The 18,003-nt window shown below is 37.5% G+C and overlaps 1 protein-coding gene across 2 annotated transcripts in view; it reads left to right on the top strand.

The window, feature by feature from the left end:
• The window catches only part of Cntln (centlein), a 258,420-nt gene that overhangs the window by 47,639 nt on the left and 192,778 nt on the right, over positions 1–18,003 (top strand). For both annotated transcript variants that reach the window (XM_040757206.1, XM_040757205.1), the window contains exons 4-5: positions 6,546–6,680; positions 7,276–7,455. In XM_040757206.1, the coding sequence (XP_040613140.1) occupies positions 6,546–6,680; positions 7,276–7,455 (315 nt within the window). The remainder of the gene's footprint in view (positions 1–6,545; positions 6,681–7,275; positions 7,456–18,003) is intronic.

Genomic DNA, 18,003 nt, shown 5'->3' with positions numbered 1-18,003 from the left:
ACAACAAATTCTTTATGAGAATGCATTACAGATCCTCTCTGTTCAAATTCCCATTTGAGTCCTCCTTTCCATGACATTTCACCTGTACTGTCCATTTTGTTGAGCCTTCTGATCTGAGTTCTTGCCCAAATAGCTTACCACATTGTATGTATTTTGTAGTCTTGTTGTATGACACGATTTTTCCTAGGGAGACACAACACATATGTATACATACCTCAGATAGGGAGCCCATGACAGACCAGAGTATTGGTACTACTAAAGTCCAACTTAGTCAACCAATGAGTTTTATTGTGGTTATTTATTAGGAGTATGGGCAAGGGGTTACTTACAGGAACAGAAGTAATCAAAGACAGCTGCATCACCATAGTCTACCCAGCATGTGCAACATCTCACAAAAGCTGGAAACATGGAGCACATTGCACATCCTGTAGGCAGCTGAGCAGGTTGAAGGGTGTTCTTTCTTTCTGGGTGATTCAGCTGGTCTTCTATGCAGGCTGACAGATGTTTCCACTTCTTCCTGTTAGGGTCCTCAAGAAGTTCCATAAAAGAGCACCAATCACATATGCAATCAAGCTAGAGCATTTATTAAAACTCCAACATGTTAAGGTGCCACATGAGGAGAGCGAGAGAAGCCTGCCACAGGCTCCTTGTAAGTAGGCTTAGAGGAATTTCAGGGAGGAGAGAGTAGTACTGGGGCTGATTGCTAGGGGAGATAAGTGTGGAGGCTGAGTGGTGGGTGACTCTAGTGGTTAGAGACTTTGCAGCAACAGGTTAGGGAAAGCTATTTTCATCAGGAGACTGTGGTTGTTATCTGCTGAGCTGGCAGAAGACTAAGGGGGCGCCTATTGATTGGTTGCCCCTGAGTTGTGGTGTTCCTCAAGAACTGTTTGCTTAGATCCAGCCACCTCCAGGAAGCCAAAACTAAGGTCTGGTCCCTGGCAGGGTATGTTAGAAACCTGTCATGGCTCTGGTCTGTCTCCTTGGCCTTCTCACTGCCAGGTGGCTCTTCTGTCTCTGCTTCTTGTTTGAAGTTTGTCTGAGAGTCTTCTCTGCAACTTGGCTTTTTAAAGAGTGATACTCAAAAGTCTTTGTTTCCTCTTGGGGTGGGTGGGGCCTAATGGATACAGTCAATTTTAGGGTCTTCCAGAACTTACTTTGAGTTGTTAACTTTCTATCTAAGGAGCTTCCTTTCAGGATGGAGTTTTTCAGTGTAGGAATACTACATAACAAGTCTACATCTCCATTGCAGTAGGCAGCATGTCAGTTCCATAGTTTACATCTCCACACTTTTCCAGATTTCTCCCACAGTCTAGTTCCTGCCATGTGGGTCCTGGAACCTATTTCCTATAAGCTTTCTTGTTACTGTAACATACACTTGACTGGGATGAGGAGGAAGGATTCATCTTGGCTCACAGTTTTTGAAGTTCTGGCCCATTTTGACAAGGTAGGACACACATATATATATACCTTGTGCTGGCCATGACGTTGAGGGATGTCAGTGCTGGCTCCTTTGTTTGTTTGTCATCTTTTATTCCATCTGGGTCCTCATTTTCAGGGTGGGTCCTTCACCTCCTAGGTAATTAGAATTAACGTATAGGGTTAAAATTACATTGGCTTTCATAAATTACAAAATATCCCACTTACCTAAGAGACACTTACATGGTCAGTTCATTATGGGCTAGCAAGTGTGAATTCTCTGTGAATTCAGTTTCTCACAAAGGTCAATTGAATTAAATAGGTAAGAATGTTTTATGTATTTCTATTTTTTTCTTTTTTGTGGCACACCTTTTTTATTGTATCTATTTAAAACTTGGTATGTGTCCCTTCTCTACTGGCATCAGAATCAACTATAATCATCCTGTAACAGTATGGCTTGGCTGTTTTAGGTAAAATTCATGAAAGTATGCATCCAGCCGCCCCATTGATATCTGGGCCCTTCTGGAACTTTGAAGTCTTGGACTTGCTCACACCGTTGAGTAATCCCTTCTTGACAGATTAGGTTCTTCTGCTTTCTACTGCATCTTGTGGAGCTCTCTGCTCTACTCCCATAATTTGATTTTGTCTGTATTTCTTCTCTATCTCTTCAATTTGACAAAATATTTATTTTCCAGAGACCCCAGTTCTCTGACAAATCCAAGAATTGTGAATTTTCATTTCATTGAGTTTTTTTTTTCTTCTGTGGATAGAAGTGGGGCTTTAAGAATCCTTCTATGCTGAACTAGAAGAGAGATGTACATCTGTTGAATTTTGGTTGTTTCACTGAGTAATATTAAGTAATTTTTCCCTCAGGATTTATAGTTTGTGAAAGACAGTAATAATTAGAATGACATTTCTTTGAGTTCAAGTCTTTAACTTGGGGTCTAGTCAAATTGATATAATGTTAGGGTAGGCATTTTTAACTTTTATACATAATGATCACAGAAGTGAAAGCTAATGTTATCATACGTATAGTTGATAGTAAAGATTGCCATGAAATTTCATTTGGTAATACTGTTACCCCTGAATGGAGTGGTCAAAGGGCAGACACAGCCTTAGGGGCAGTGGTGTTGCTGCAGCTACAGAATTGAGAGGTGTGTGTCCTTCCACCTACTACCACATTTAAATTCCAGTATCGACAGACCAGGGTGGCTGCCTGCCTCCAACCTGGGACAGAGGGTCATGTGTGGGCCTCATGGGTGTCCACTTAGGCTTCAGAAAATCAGCGACGAAACTAGCTCATGTCCAATAAAAATAAATTTAAACATAAATTCTCATGAAAACCAGCTAATCAACAAATAAGGAAAAAAGAAAGCTGTCTGAACAAAATAACTTGCCAGCTGTGGGGAGGGTTGAACCTTTGCTGCTCTGTCTCAGAACTATAGATATGTTACTGCTGATTATAAAATAAGTTATATTGTGAAAACTTTTTTCTTTATTATAGGTAATGACATGACTTCTCATAACCTAGTATACTTCAGTTAATCACATGTTGTGCTCTCTCTCCCTACTTCTCCCTTTCTCTCTCTCTCTCTCTCTCTCTCTCTCTCTCTCTCTCTCTCTCTCTCTCTCTCTCTCTCACACACACACACACACACACACACACACACACCTTTTTGGAAGCATAGAAACAAACGTTGGTTTTCAGTTGTAATTCGCTTTCTTACTTCCTCCTCTCTTTTTTTGTCATTGTTTTGGTTGTAGTGATTTCATTATTCCTCTGTGTTATTAGAGCTCTTATTTCCATTCTGAAAGCAGTTTGTAATTAATAATAAATTAACTATACTCCAGTACCACCTAGTAGGGTATTAGGTTGTATGCTTTCCCTAATCCATACTTACTCTATAGGCTTCTTTTTCACCATGATTTAAATTATTCATTTCTTGGCTTGTCCATAATAAATTATTTGTTTCAGACATACTTTGTCTTGTTGCCCTTTATGCTTTATGGTTCCTCTGAGTTCTGTTTGCTATTTTAGTATGAACTCATGTCAGGCTATTAGAAATTTACTGTACCTGGAAAGATTTGCTGGAAAAGTATCATAAAGCTAAATTTAAAAATTTTTATAGTTGTATCTATTTGTACTTTCATTATTTAAATTAAATTTTTTCATTAGGAAAATATGCTTAATTTTTTATAAGTACAAAAGTTTGAGAGTTTATCAACTTTCTATCAGAAATACTTCTTTGTGCAACATTGATGATTATGCAGTGGAATATTACTTGTCCAACTAATTATCAGAATATGATAGTTTGAGCTAGCTAATAACTAACCTTGCTTACTGTTTTTATTTACAAATTATGTCTATGTCTGTTTTAACATCTTACTAACTCATCCAAGTTAAATAGTAACTAACTCATACATGAACTTGTGCCTGTGTCCCTTATGTTTTCAGTGCATGGTAATGTTTTACCAAGACACGTGGCTAAACATAGATAAGAATTATGGGTTAATTTAAGTTGAAAGAATTTGTCAGTAATAAACCTGAGCAATAGACCAAGCAGTTTATAATTAGTATAAGCCTCTGTGTGTTTATTTCGGACTGAATGGCTACAGGATAGGGCAGGACAGAAACATCTGTCTACACGTATGTGAGCTTGTTGCCAATGCCTGATAATGTTTAACTCTCTATAATGAGAAACCCTTTTTAGGATGTGAACCTATTCCAGAATAGGTGAGAGATACTTTTTTTTTCAAGGACAGGTCTATAGATGTTTTTATTTCTGAAGAGATTTAATGTTTATATCTTTGAATTTATAATTATTATGGATATGGGTTGTTTTTGGTAGGAATTCGTACATAGTATTGTTATTTTCTATTTTGTTTCATTTTCCCCTAACACTTGGTTTGATGACTAGTCAATCTATTGAACCATTCTTAGATTGTACTCTTGTTGCTAAAATTCCTTCCTGTGGGAGGCATAAGCTATGTCTACTCCTCCTAAAGTCTCAATGATAAACTGAAGCACAGTTCAACCAGAGTTTATTTTGGGGAGCCTATGAGTTTGGGAGACTTCCTTATAGAGCCCAGTTGTGGGGTTATCTACAAGGGTATAGGTGCTCCTCCCCTAGAAGGCAACTACTTGAAAGCTTTTGCCTACCAGGTCTGAATACCTTTTCATGACCACACGAATGGAGCCTCCTCTTCTAGTCTTCCCTGGACTATGTATCCCAGATCCTTCATGAGGCTATGTGCAATGAAGGCAAAGTTTTGTGTAAAAAGTAATAAGAGAGCCTCATAACCTTCCCAATTCATTTACTGAGATTTATAGAGACAGTCAACCAGCCCAGCTGGGCTAATCATTTTTCAAGTGGACTCTGATGAACACTCCAAGATGGCAGTTCCTAGGCTTGGAGGATAGTCACCCACAAATCTATAGTATGAAAAACTCTGCCTAAAAAGTAATATTCACTCGTGTATCTGGAGACATGATTAAGAGTATTATAACTGCATTGTCTGTATACATCATCCATTAAAGAGGACAGCTGAACTATATAGTGAGAAGGAATGGATAATATAGTGTGTTCATAATGTAGCCATGTTTTCCACCAGTGTGATTGGATTACAGCTATATCCTCTCATATGGACGAATTTGGGAGAAAATATTAAACAAAAATAGCAAGACACAAAACATGTATAGTATGATTTAAATATTTAATATAAATAATGTTAGAAGTGAAGTAAACTATATAACTTATTAAATAGGAATGTGTTTTTCTTTAAACTGTTACAAACAGAAGAAAGCAAGATATATCCTTCCAGTAGGGCTGTTACCTCTGGAGTGATTGGACAGGCTTGGGGTATAGGGGAATGTAGAAGATGAGGGGACCCAGAGGGACACATAATGGCAACATTGGGGTATTTACTTGGGTGGGTATGTAGAGTGCTTCTGCTTTTCTTTTTCCTCATTTTAACCCAATTTCCTACATTAGTTTTAGATGTATTCAATATATAAAATATTTCTAGTAGAAATAAAATAAAACCAACATGTAACAATACAGCCTTTTATTTATATTTCTTTTCAGTTGATCATGATGCTGTTTTTAACTCATTTCTCACATTTAATTGCCATTCATTTAACCCTTAGATCTTTTTCCAGTTTGCATATATCCTCCAGTCCTTTGAAGAGGGCTTAATAAGGAATAATACTAAAATATAAAATAAATAGATATTCACTTATTTGAGCTTCATTGTTATACCAGAGATAGAGTAAAGGTTAGTTTCTAATGTAGTTTTTATTTAAAACAAAACCAAATCCAGATGTGGGGTTAAAGACCTGTAATCTTTAGTACTGGAAGTGTGAGGAATGAATTGCCATGAGTTTGAGGCTAGCGTAGCCTATGTAGTAAGTTCCATGGCAGCTAGGGCTGGAATGAGACTCTGCCTGAGACAGCCAACCAACCGTGTAAATATAAAGAAACCAACAACAAACCCCAGTACTTTTATTCTGTCCTGTCTGCTTCTTGGTTGCAGATAAATGCTGACAGTGTTGGATCTGATTGGTAGGCTTCAAATAAACTGAACTTCAAATTGAAGTTCAGTCTTCCATTCACCAGTTAGGTATTGAATAAACATCTAGCTAGTGTGAATAATATTTAGCTATAATTACTATTATTTTAGCATTAAGATTATAACATATTTTGGCACCCAGCTTTGCCCTTTTTATTTTTGAAATGATACATTCATTCATTCACAAAACCACAGTTGTTTTTCTAGAACTGTTTTTCTAAATATCACCCAATAAGAGTATGATTATATCTTACTTTAACTGTGTATATATTTTCCTAGAATCTTAAATCACATTTTGGCATCTTTTTCTTTCAGTACACTTAAACATTTGCTTTCAAAGTATGGTTTAGTATTTACTATTATTTTTTAATATATTTTTCATCTTAAACTAATAAATAGGCATGTCCTTGCACTTTTTAGGTGAAAGCCCATGGGAGTGGTGATTGTCAGACTTCACTGTGAAAGCTAACACTAACAACTAAGATATAAAGCTTATGAAATAAGCTGTGTGGTTTTTTTTAGACATGCCAACTTACAATTTATTTAAATCTTCTTCACAGACTGAATCAGTACTAAGACAGGAAATAAATGACCTTGTAAAACGAAAGACTATGGTTGATGAAGAAAATGCCTTCTTGAGGGCAGAATTCAGTGATTTACAGAAGAAATTTAAAGATAAAAGTCAAGAAATTAAGGTGTGTTGACTTGTGCGTGGCTGTATGGTACCTTTGCTTTGAAGTCCCCCTTGAAGTTTTGTTAGCCCTTGTGGCATAGAAAGTGACAGGCTTGCAGGAAAATTGCCTTAGGCCCTGCTGTTCCACACAGTTTTCTCAAATGCAAAAACTCTGATAAAGATGCTTTAAAGCTAAGACTCAGAGCTTTATAACTTACAGATAAATAGTTAATGATGGAAATGGAGCTAAGAAAGTAGGAGTGTGAATATGTGGCTTCTTGTAATTAGATTCTGATGGGACTGGCATTATTAATTGATAAAACCCAGGTCTGGGAGGATATGTCTGTGTGGGTCTCAAAAATAGCTGGGGACAGCATCAAAGGCAGCTTGATCAATTAATGGGCTCTTTGCAAATGTGTACTCATCAAAGCTGTCATCCAGTGAAAAAATATGACCCATCCACCTGCATGAAAAGAGGCCAATAAAGTACGCAGGTGACCTTGGCCATCAAATATAGAAGAAGCTGCTGTGAGTATGAAACCACACAGTTTATAGTTGCTGATTAGTTCTCACCTTTTTTATTCTTGTTTATCGGCCCTTATGGTACTGTTCTACAGGACACTAAGGAGTGTGTACAGAATAAAGAAGAGCAAAACAGGCTGTTTATAAGAAACCTGGAGAAAGAAAATGAGAAGTTACGTACACGCTGCACTGACCTGCTAAATGACCTGGAGAGAGTGAGGAACCAGGAAGCACATTGGAGAAAAGAGAAACACAGTGCGGATGCAAAAGTAAAGGTATAGGTCGAGGACTGAACTCAGGCTACTGTTCTGGGTCTAACTTCTTCCAAGAAGTTTAATACATGCTTTTTCTTTAAATAACAAGTTATATATTCAGATCCACCAGTGGGGAAGAGCATTCATTTATATTCTTTCACTTAAAACCCATAGCTTTTTAAATATTGATGTTGCAAAGCAGGAAACTGACTTCAAATAGTTATCCTAAAATGTAATCATTAAAAAATAAAGGCTATTGCTTTTGAAATAAAGTATGTTCTGGAAAATATTCTTAGAGCCAATGATTTGGCTCTTGAAAATGAAGTCTTGCTTTTTAAAAATGGTCTAGAATTCATTACAATACAGTCTGGAGACTCTTCCTACTTCCTTTAAAATCACCATGTACAACCCACTCAAAACACTTAAAAAATGCACATGGTTCTATCAAAGTGTTTTCTTTGGCATAAAGAGAAGAGTAAAATTTTATTAGGAGATAAAAGTCTTTGTAATATTCTCTATAATATACTCCCATCCATTTTAAGCATCATTTAAAAATAAAACATCATTCTCTGATATTCTCCTTATCTTGAGGTTTTTGTTAATTTATTTTCCCATTACATTTCTCTTCCATCATATATTTTATTGAAAAGGACAGAAACAAACAAGGATAGTGAATACGGTAGTCATTTTGTGTGCGCGCAAGGAGAGAATATGTCATGTATGCATATATGAACCAAGTATATTTTAGTTAAGTATTTGCGTGTATGTTTGCATGGTTGAGTAAGTGTAAAGATTTGTGCATGAATATTCATTAGGGGAGAGGGATAAGTTGGAGTGTGTGTATCAATTGCAGATATTTTATACAATTCAACAACTTAGTGAACCCATGATCCATTGGGGTAATCTTGGTTATACTTTTAAAATTTTTATTATTTTTTTCTAAAATTAAACCTTTAAAAATGTGATAGTTTTATCAGGGTAAGTGATGCTGCCTTGCGTTCATTTATAGTTACATGACTGTTTGGTTTTTGTTTGTATTTTTTGTGTCATTCAAATAATCTATTCTATAGTTTGCTCATGGTTTCTGTTGGGTAACATTTCTGTATCTTGAATATGATTAATTGGCCTTTAAAAGTTTGTGAATTGGTAAGAGTCTGTGCCTTATTTCCTTCCTTAATGTTCTTGATTTGAGAATTTTTTATTTTAATTTTTAAATTTAAATTTAAATTAGAAACAAGGTTGCTTCACATGTCAATTCCAGGTCCCTCTCCCTTCCCCTCCCCTCCTCCCACGCCCTCCCACCAACCCCCCAATATCCCCTCATTTCCCCAGGGAGGGTAAGTCCCTCCACGGGGGTGTCCATAGTCTGTCCAGGGCAGAGCCTAGACCCTCCCCTGAGAGTCCAGGGTGAGAGTGCACTTCACATTGTTGGATGGGCACCCAAAGTCCATTTGTATACCCGGGATAAATACTAATCTACTACCCAAAACCCAATAGATTACCTAGGCCTCCTCACTGACACTCATGTTCAGGGGGTCTTGATCAGTCCCATGCTGGATTCCCAGGTATCAGTTTGGGATTCAAGAGTTAATCCTTGTCAGGTCAGCTGTTTCTGGGGGTTAAATCAGCCCAGTCTTAATCCCTTGGCTCATCAGTCCTCCCTCTCTGTTACTGGCTTTCTTGAGATCAGCTCAGTGTTTAGCTGTGGGAGTCTGCCTCTGCTTCCATCAGCCATTGAATGAAGTTTCTGTTTCCCAGACTCTCTGGCCCTGGGATTGTAGGCTGGCACTCCCCAGATCTATGTCTAAAATCCATAAATGAGAGAGTACATGCCATGTTTCTCTTTTTGTGACTGAGAATTTTATATGATAAAAGTTTCCTGTTCTAAAGTATTTAATTGTTTATTCCTCATGAGATTCAATCATTTATTGATTAGAGATTCAATCTCTTTTCAAATTTCCTTGTGTGTATGGGTTTGTTTATAGACTTTTATTTCTTTCACTTGAGGCATTGTAGTTTTGCAATTTCAATCAATATTGGGTAGCAAAGTCCACTTCAGATTTTTGGTAAGTCATGCGGCCTTTATGTATTCCTTCACTAGGATATAATATAAGGAACAATTTTGCTAGTACGTTACATTAAGAAACAAATGGACGCCGGGCGTTGGTGGCGCACACCTTTAATCCCAGCACTCGGGAGGCAGAGGCAGGCAGATCTCTGTGAGTTCGAGGCCAGGCTGGACCGACAGCCTCCAAAACAGAGAAACCCTGTCTCGTAAAACCAAAAAAAAAAAAAAAAAAAAAAAAAAAAGAAAGAAACAAATGGGTCAGTGTTTAATTTAAAAAATAATTTTGAGGGAATTGTCATTCTACCACTCAAGAATGTAGAATATAGTATTACGGTATCCTCTAAAAGCTCTTGTTGCACTCTTGTTAGTTTGTGCATGGACCTCAGCCATAAAAAGTCATAGGTAAGGAAAAAGATACTAGTTTTAATTTCTGTATACACATTTATTTTCATCTGTCTCTGGTAATGTTATAGTGAGATTTTCTTAGGTTAGACCATGACAATTTAATCAAAACCTTAAAAAGTTACTATTATAAATAGCTGTAGGTTTTTAATTTTAAATATCCTTTTTTAAACTGTAGTTAACCTAATGACAATTGTGAAATGGTATCTCCTTGTATGTGTGCTTTTGGGGGTCTTTTCTTTTGTAGCAATGGGGATCGAACCTAGAGCCCTGTGCATAGCTAAATACTACTAAGTTATATCCCCAGTTCACATTCTGACTTTAATTTGCATTTTCCTTGTGATTAATGATGTTGAGCATCTTTTCATGTGTTATTGATAATTTGCATATCTTTGGAGAACTGCCATGCAAATGTGCTTTGTATAAGTCCTTCACTAGACACCAAATTTGAAACTATTTTGTTGAGTTTTTTGAATGGATTTTTACTTCTTTGCTATCTATCTATCTATCTATCTATCTATCTATCTATCTATCTATCTATCCAATAGAGTAACAACAACAAAAATGTTTTTCTTTATATTGTGCCTTTCTGATCTTTTGCTACTGAGTTTATGTAAACACAAGCATCATTTTAAAATACAAGATTCTGTGTGATTCTCTTTGTCTTGAGGATTTTGTTTACTTTCCCATTAATTTCAGATTTCTCTTTTATCATTTTTTTTGGAGTACTGCTATGATTCACCTGTGAATCCTTGTGGATCAGGGCTATTCTCTTTTTAGTTGCAAGATTTTTGATTACTAATTTTATAGTAATCAAAATTGCTTCTCTCATCTTCATTTAAGTTGTTAGGTCATATGTATCTAGAAATTCATTCATTATTTTTAGTTTTTCACTTTAACGAAAATTTTTTTAGTTTTTCGAGACAAGGTTTCTCTGTGGCTTTGGAGGCTGTCCTTGGACTAGCTCTTGTAGACCAGGATGGCCTGGAACTCACAGAGATCCACCTGCCTCTGCCTCCCAGGTACTGGAATTAAAGGTGTGCACCAACACATCCTAGCCCATTGAAAAGTGTTTTAAGGGAAAGTTTTCAGTTTTCTTTCAAGTGTGACAGATAGCTTTCCTAGGGATAGTATTCTTGGTGGACAGTTGTTGTCTTTGGGACTTGAAATATACCTCTCCAGATCCTTCTGTCTTGTAAATCTTTGATTAGCTGCTGATATTCTAATGAGCTAGCCTTTATGCAAGGCTTGATTTTTTTATCTTTATGCTTTTAATATGCTTTCTTTGTTCTTTTTAATGCTTTAATTATAGTATGATGAGTTCTTTTTCTAATATTGTCTATTTGTAATCTTGAATATTTCCATATATATATATATGTATATATATATATATTGCATCTCCTTTCCTAAATTAGCCATTTTCTGTTAGGATTTAAAAAATATTTTTTATTCCTGAGAACTAGATTTTTCTCACTCTTCTATGCCTGTGATCCATAGGACTGGCCTCTTTATAGTGAACCATATTTCTTGGAATTCCCATGTGTACTGTTTAAATTTCTTCTTGCCTGATTGTCCAGTTCCTCTATCATGCCTTCAGCCATTTTCCCTCTCCTTGAGCCATTCCATTGGTGAAACTTTACAAGGAGATTTTTATTTGACTTAAGTTTTTCATTTCTAGAATTTCATATTGATTTTTATTTATTATTTCTCTGTGTTGTATTCCTCTTTCACATCAGAATTGCTTTCCATATTCCATTCAGTTATTTTATGTTCTCAACCAGGAGCTGTTTTGTTTTTCCTTTCTTGCCATGTACTTAGTAATTCTTTGGAGTTCTCTGATGTGGTTTCATTTAATTCACTCTCAGTTGGTGTCATTGTGTTAATAATTTTAGGCAAGTTATGTTGCCTTGTTTGTTTCATGTTTATTATATATCTGGGGTATTTATTTGTCTAGTTAGTTTTAAAAAATGCAGCTGTTTTCTTTTAGTTTAAGCAAATGCGATGTTCATGAGGACTTGGATGTGGTAGAGTTGAGTGTGTAGTTCCTCACTCCAGAATTATAAAGCAGACTTATATAAATTCTGTACTTTTGCCCAAGTGAGATACTATGAGAGCAACTACAGATACTTGATATTACTACTATTCGAATTTCATATTAGACAACTGATAACCATAGATTTCATAGAGTATATTAAGATTTTAGAGATGATTAAGGCTATGGCAGAAAATACTTAAGAAGTGAAAAGAAGGGATAAAGATGAGAGAAAGAATGACAGATGAATAAGAGAATATTATTTGAGATTCGGCTGAAGAGTATCATATGGTATGTGGTAAAATGATTCGAGAAAGATGAACAACATTTCTAAATTTGGACTGAACAATATACACACAAAAACCAAATCATGGTGAGACAAACATACAAGAGTAGGAGTTAAATAACAGAAAAGAAGAAAAGAATACTTAAGGAGTGAATGGTGGGGGCATCAGTGCTTAGTTCAGAGATGAAGTTCTCAGACACTTCTTGTTCTAGTAGGTGCTATGTGGCGCTGTATGCAGAGGAGCATGTGGGAACCACTGGTCTTTGTAGCTCCCATATTCTTAGGAGTCTGTTATGCTGGAGAGAGGAGGTTGTAAATCTTTCCATGGTAGCTCTCTAGGACCCCTGCCCTCCACTCTAGCCTCTTCTGGTCCTGCAGGTATGTATTTGTAAGGAGTAACTCTTCCATAGTTTCCTTCTTTCTCCTGGGCATGCAGGCAGGTAGTCTAGAGTGCATCTAGAGTGGAAAACATTTCTAGGTGGATTTTGTTTCACAGCTTTCCTTCTTGCTTTCATTCAGTAATGAAATAATTAACTACAGCCATGGCACTGATTTGTCTCAGGGAGTTTCAGTGATGAAGCTACTAGCCTTCCATCTTACTATCTATGGCAAATTTGTCTCTTTTCTTACTGAGACTTCCATACTGTGTGTGCTAACATTCTTGAGGGTGTCCCTCTTTAGCTTCAGTGAATTTTCTGTTTTCTTTTTTTCTTATTCTAATAGGTTTATGAATTTTCTTTGGCCTGCTCTGTTTGCTCTTAACCCTTTTGGTAAAAATTGGTAAAATTTTCAGTTCAATTGCTATATATACATATATACGTATTATATATATAATTTTTAGTTAAACTATAGATTAATTTTCAGTTCAATATATATATATATACTATAGAATTTCTGGTTGATTGTTTTTAATATCTTCTCTTCATTTATATTCTTTTTTTTTCAAGGCAGAGTTTCTTTGTGGCTTTGGAGGCTGTCCTGGAACTAGCTCTTGTAGATCAGGCTGGCCTCAAACTCACCTGCCTCTGCTTCCTGAGTGCTGGTATTAAAAGCGTGGGCCACCACCGCCAGGCTTTTGGTTTATAAATGCAGGTTTCCATTTGTTCTTTGTTCATATTCTCCTTTTCCTCTTGGCCATCTTCATGATACTTGTTTTAACATAATTGCATGGTAAGTATAACATATAAATTCCTCAATTCCTCAGTTGTGATGTATCAGTATCTTGTTGCTTTTGAGAGGGTCATGCTTCCCAGTTTCTTGGTATGTGTAATAATTCGAAAGAAAATGGCCTCCTGTCGTGTCTGCTGCACGGCCTGTGTCCAAGAACGTGCGGAGGGTGTCGGGGATTGACAACACAGAGACTTGTTCAACGATGTAAAGAAAACTTTAAGCAGGCCCCAAAAAGGTTCAAGAAAACTTCCTAAGAAAGGCTCCCACCAGAGAAGCTTCTGCTCTCTCCTCTCCCCTGGCTGGTTCTGCTCTGACCCCAGAGGTGGATGTGTGTGGGTTTTGAAGGTGCGCTTAGTTTTTGGACAAGGTCGAGGTCAGGGCGGTTTCCGTGGGAAGGCCTTTTCCAGGAACTTATTGTATCGTTTTTAGTAAACATGTTTTTACTAAACATTGTCTTACAGCTGCCTACTCCCAGGCAGAAGGGGAAGTGGGTCTCTGCTCAAGGTCTGGTGTTCCCACAGCCTCCAAAGGGAGTGGCATGTGTGGGCTTATAGGATGAAGTGTGTCACTGTGAAGGTGGTCTCTTTTCTCAAGCTTTACTCATTGTGACAGTCAGATGACTTCCTGTTTCCTGAAAGATACAGGACTCTCAGCTCCAACAGCATATCTGCCTGAATGCTGTCATGCTTACCACCATGATGAGAATGGACTGAACCTCTGAACTGGGAGCAAGGGACCTCAATTAAATGTTTTCCTCACATCAATAGAAATCCTAACTAAGACAGTATGTTTTAGGCCTTTTTGTGAGTAGAACATTTGCTATTTTAACTGGTGGAACCTAATAAAGATTCTGCCCCTGCTTGAGGGTTTATGATGTTAAAATAGTCAATCTGTTTAGTTATTTATCTAGTCAATCTACAAAGGCCATACATATTCCTTGCTACATTTTGTCACTGACATCTCTGTCCTTTAATTCATGATTTGCTGTTAGGGTGATATAACCCTGTGATTCCAACTCTCAGGAGGGTGAGGTAGATCAGCCTTGGGGTTATGTGATAACAGTACATTTCTGGAATGCTAAGATTTAGAACAAACAATTAAAATGCAAACATCCAGTCATACCCGTGCTGGGCCATCTGTACTATTTTTCCTATTTCATCACACTAGTGCCATGTTCAAGGATCAGATAGAGGAATGCTGGGTTAGGGATTTTTTGAGCAAGTAGTGTGCATTGGGGATGTGGGCTGATTTCTAATTCCCCTTTCTGGCTGTGGTTTTAAGTGGCCCAATGCCTTAAATGACAGCCTATGGCTTTTGCTCTTATTCCTTGGGTGTTCTGTTGTACATTTAGATTTTTAATCCTTTGACCCAAGCATCAGTGGTTATTACATGTCTTGTTGATTTTTGTAATCAGTGTTTACCACTTTTCCTGGTTGTGCTTTGAATTAAAAACAGAGAAAATTACCTTGCACTATTTCCTTTGGTTGTCGCTAGACAAGTTAAAATGCATATTTTGCATTAGTTATTTTTTATTAAATTCTGTTCTACATCCAGGTGAATCACCAGAAACATGACTTTATTATTATGAATGGTACCTATTACCACTTTAAGAACAGTGAGATCAACAATTAATAAATGGGACCTCCTGAAACTGAGTACCTTCTGTAAGGCAAAGGACACAGTCAGCAAGACAAAAAGGCAGCCCACAGAATGGGAAAAAAATATTCACTAATCCCACATCTGACAGAGGGTTGATCTCCAAAATTTACAAAGAACTCAAGAAGCAAGTCTCCAAAACACCAAAGGATACAATTAAAAAGTGGGCTGCAGAACTAAATAGAGAATTTTCAATAGAGGAGTCTAAAATGGCTGAGAGGCACTTGAGAAAGTACTCAACATCCTTAGCCATCTGGGAAATGCAAATCAAAACAACTCTGAGATACCATCTCACTCCTGTCAGAATGGCTAAAATCAAAAACACCAATGACAATTTATGCTGGAGAGGATGTGGTGAAAGGGGAACACTCCTCCATTGCTAGTGGGAGTGCCAACTGGTTCAGCCACTTTGGAAATCAGTATGGAGATTCCTCAGAAAAATGGGAATAAACCTACCACAAGACCCAGCAACTCCACTCTTCTTAGGCATATATCCAAAAGATGTCCATTTATACAACAAGGATGTCTGTTCCACTATGTTCATAGCAGCATTATTTGTAATAGCCAGAACTTAGAAGCAACCTAGATGTCCCTCAACCAAAGAGTGGATAGAGAAAATGTGGTACATTTACACAATGGAGTACTATTCAGCAGAAAAAAAAACAATGGAATTCTGAAATTTGCAGGCAAATGGATGACACTAGAAGAAACCATCCTGAGTGAGGTAACCCAGTCACAAAAAGAGAAACATGGCATGTACTCTCTCATATATGGATTTTAGACATAGATCTGGGGAGTGCCAGCCTACAATCCCATGGCCAGAGAATCTGGGAAACAGAAATTTCATTCAGTGGCTGATGGAAAAAGAGGCAGACTCCCACAGTTAAGTACTGAGGTGAACTCAAGAAAGCCAGTAACAGAGAGGGAGGACTGATGACCAAAGGGATTAAGACTGGGCTGTTTTAACCCCCAGAAATAGCTGACCTGACAAAGGTTAACTCTTGAATCCCAGGACTCATCAAGACCCCCCTGAATGTGGGTGTCAGTGAGGAGGCCTAGGTAATCTATTGAGCCTTGGGCAGTAGATCAGTACTCATCCCGAGTATACACATGGACTTTGGACTCTTATCCAACAATGTGAGATGCACTCTCACCCTGAACTCTTGGGGGAGGGTCTAGGCCCTGCCCTGTATGAAATGACAGACTATGGACACCCCCATGGAGGGCCTCACCCTCCCTGGGGAAATGAGGGGATAATGGGGGGGGGTTGGGGGAGGGCATGGGAGGAGGGGAGGGAAAGGGAGAGGGACCTGGAACTGACTTGTGAAGCAACCTTGTTTCTAATCTAAAGTTAAACTGAAAAAGAAAGAAAGAAAGAAAGAAGAAAGAAAGAAAGAAAGAAAGAAAGAAAGAAAGAAAGAAAGAATACCAATGCTTTAGCACTTCCTAGCCTTCAGATCACCTCTGTGCTTGGGTAGAAGACGTGCAGAACAGAAACCCGAAACTAGTGAATTCATTGCTTACAATTTTTTCTGGTCATCATTTGCCTTTCTGATGTTAGTCAGAGTTCCAATGGTATTGCTCTGGAAGCCTCTACTTTCTGGATTTTTGTGCATTTGTGCTCCATGAAGTTTGTTGAGCTCTTTGAAAATGTAGGGGACTTTTATTATGGTTGTGCAGTTTTTAGCCATTATTTCTTCAATTGTATGTCTTCTTTTGGTAGTCCTTGCCCATGCTTCTCCAAGGCTGATGTTCTTTCTTTAATATTATATTCAAGATCCTGAACTCTTCTATTGCATTTATTTTAGTTTATTGTGCTTTTTTTTTAACCTCAGAATTTGGGCTGGATATTTTAGCTATTTTTTTTTTTTTGGTTTTATGAGACAGGGTTTTTCTGTATTGTTTTGGAGGCTGTCAATCCAGCCTGGCCTCGAACTCACAGAGATCTGCCTGCTTCTGCCTCCTGAGTGCTGGGATTAAATTAGCTATTTTATTTTAAGATGATATTTTTTCATATTTCAATAAAACTTCGATTATGTGTACGTTTGTTAAGCCCGACGTCAAAAGAAGAAAAAGACATAAGAAAATATGTAAGACAGAAGTACAATAAAATGGTAGTCTGAACATCAAATTTCTTAGTTAAACACAAATCAATTTGCAAATTGGATAAAAAAACAAAAATGTGACTATATTTATGAGACCGTAATAAATCATAATGTTGCTAGAAACTTTGTAAGAAAAACAATGGTAAATATTTAACCAGAAAACACTAGCAAAAACTATAACTGAATAAACTATATTTGACGATAAAAGAGGTATTAAGGCAAAATGTATTATTTGAAATAAATGACATGTTAATCTTTAAACTATATTCAATTACTAATGTAGGTTCAGACTATAGAAATCAAAACTGGCAAATTTAAAAATTATAAATCTATGATCATATCTTTCAGAAATTTACTATATATTTTTTCTTTTTTTATGTAAGTTAGAAACAAGCTTGTTTTGCATGTCATTCCCAGCTCCCTCTCCCTCCCCTCCTCCCTTGCCCTCCCCACCAGGTCCCCCAGCCCCCCACCCAATCTGCACTCCAATCCCCAGGGAGGGAGAGGCCCTCCATGGTGGGTCTCCAGTGACTGTGATTTCATCCAGGGCCCTTCCGCAAGAGTACCAGCTGAGAGAGCATCCCATATTGTGGCATGGGCACTCAAAGTCTGTTTGTATGGCAGGGATAAATACTACCCAAAGCCCCATAGATTACCTAGGCCTCCTCACTGACGCCCACATTCAAGGGGTATGGGTCAGTCCCATGCTTTCCACACAGCCATCAATCTGGGGTCCAAGTGCTCCTCTTTGTTAGGTTGACTGTTTCTGTGTGTTAAACCAGCCCAGACTTGATTCCTTTGCTCATCAGTTCTCTCTTTCTGACACTGGATTCCAGGAGTTTAGTTCAGT

The sequence above is a fragment of the Mesocricetus auratus genome, unplaced genomic scaffold (assembly GCF_017639785.1).
Source record: "Mesocricetus auratus isolate SY011 unplaced genomic scaffold, BCM_Maur_2.0 Super-Scaffold_100014, whole genome shotgun sequence".
NCBI lineage: Eukaryota > Metazoa > Chordata > Mammalia > Rodentia > Cricetidae > Mesocricetus > Mesocricetus auratus.
The sequence above is the reverse complement of the archived record's forward strand: the minus strand, read 5'-3'. Positions and strand labels throughout refer to the sequence as shown.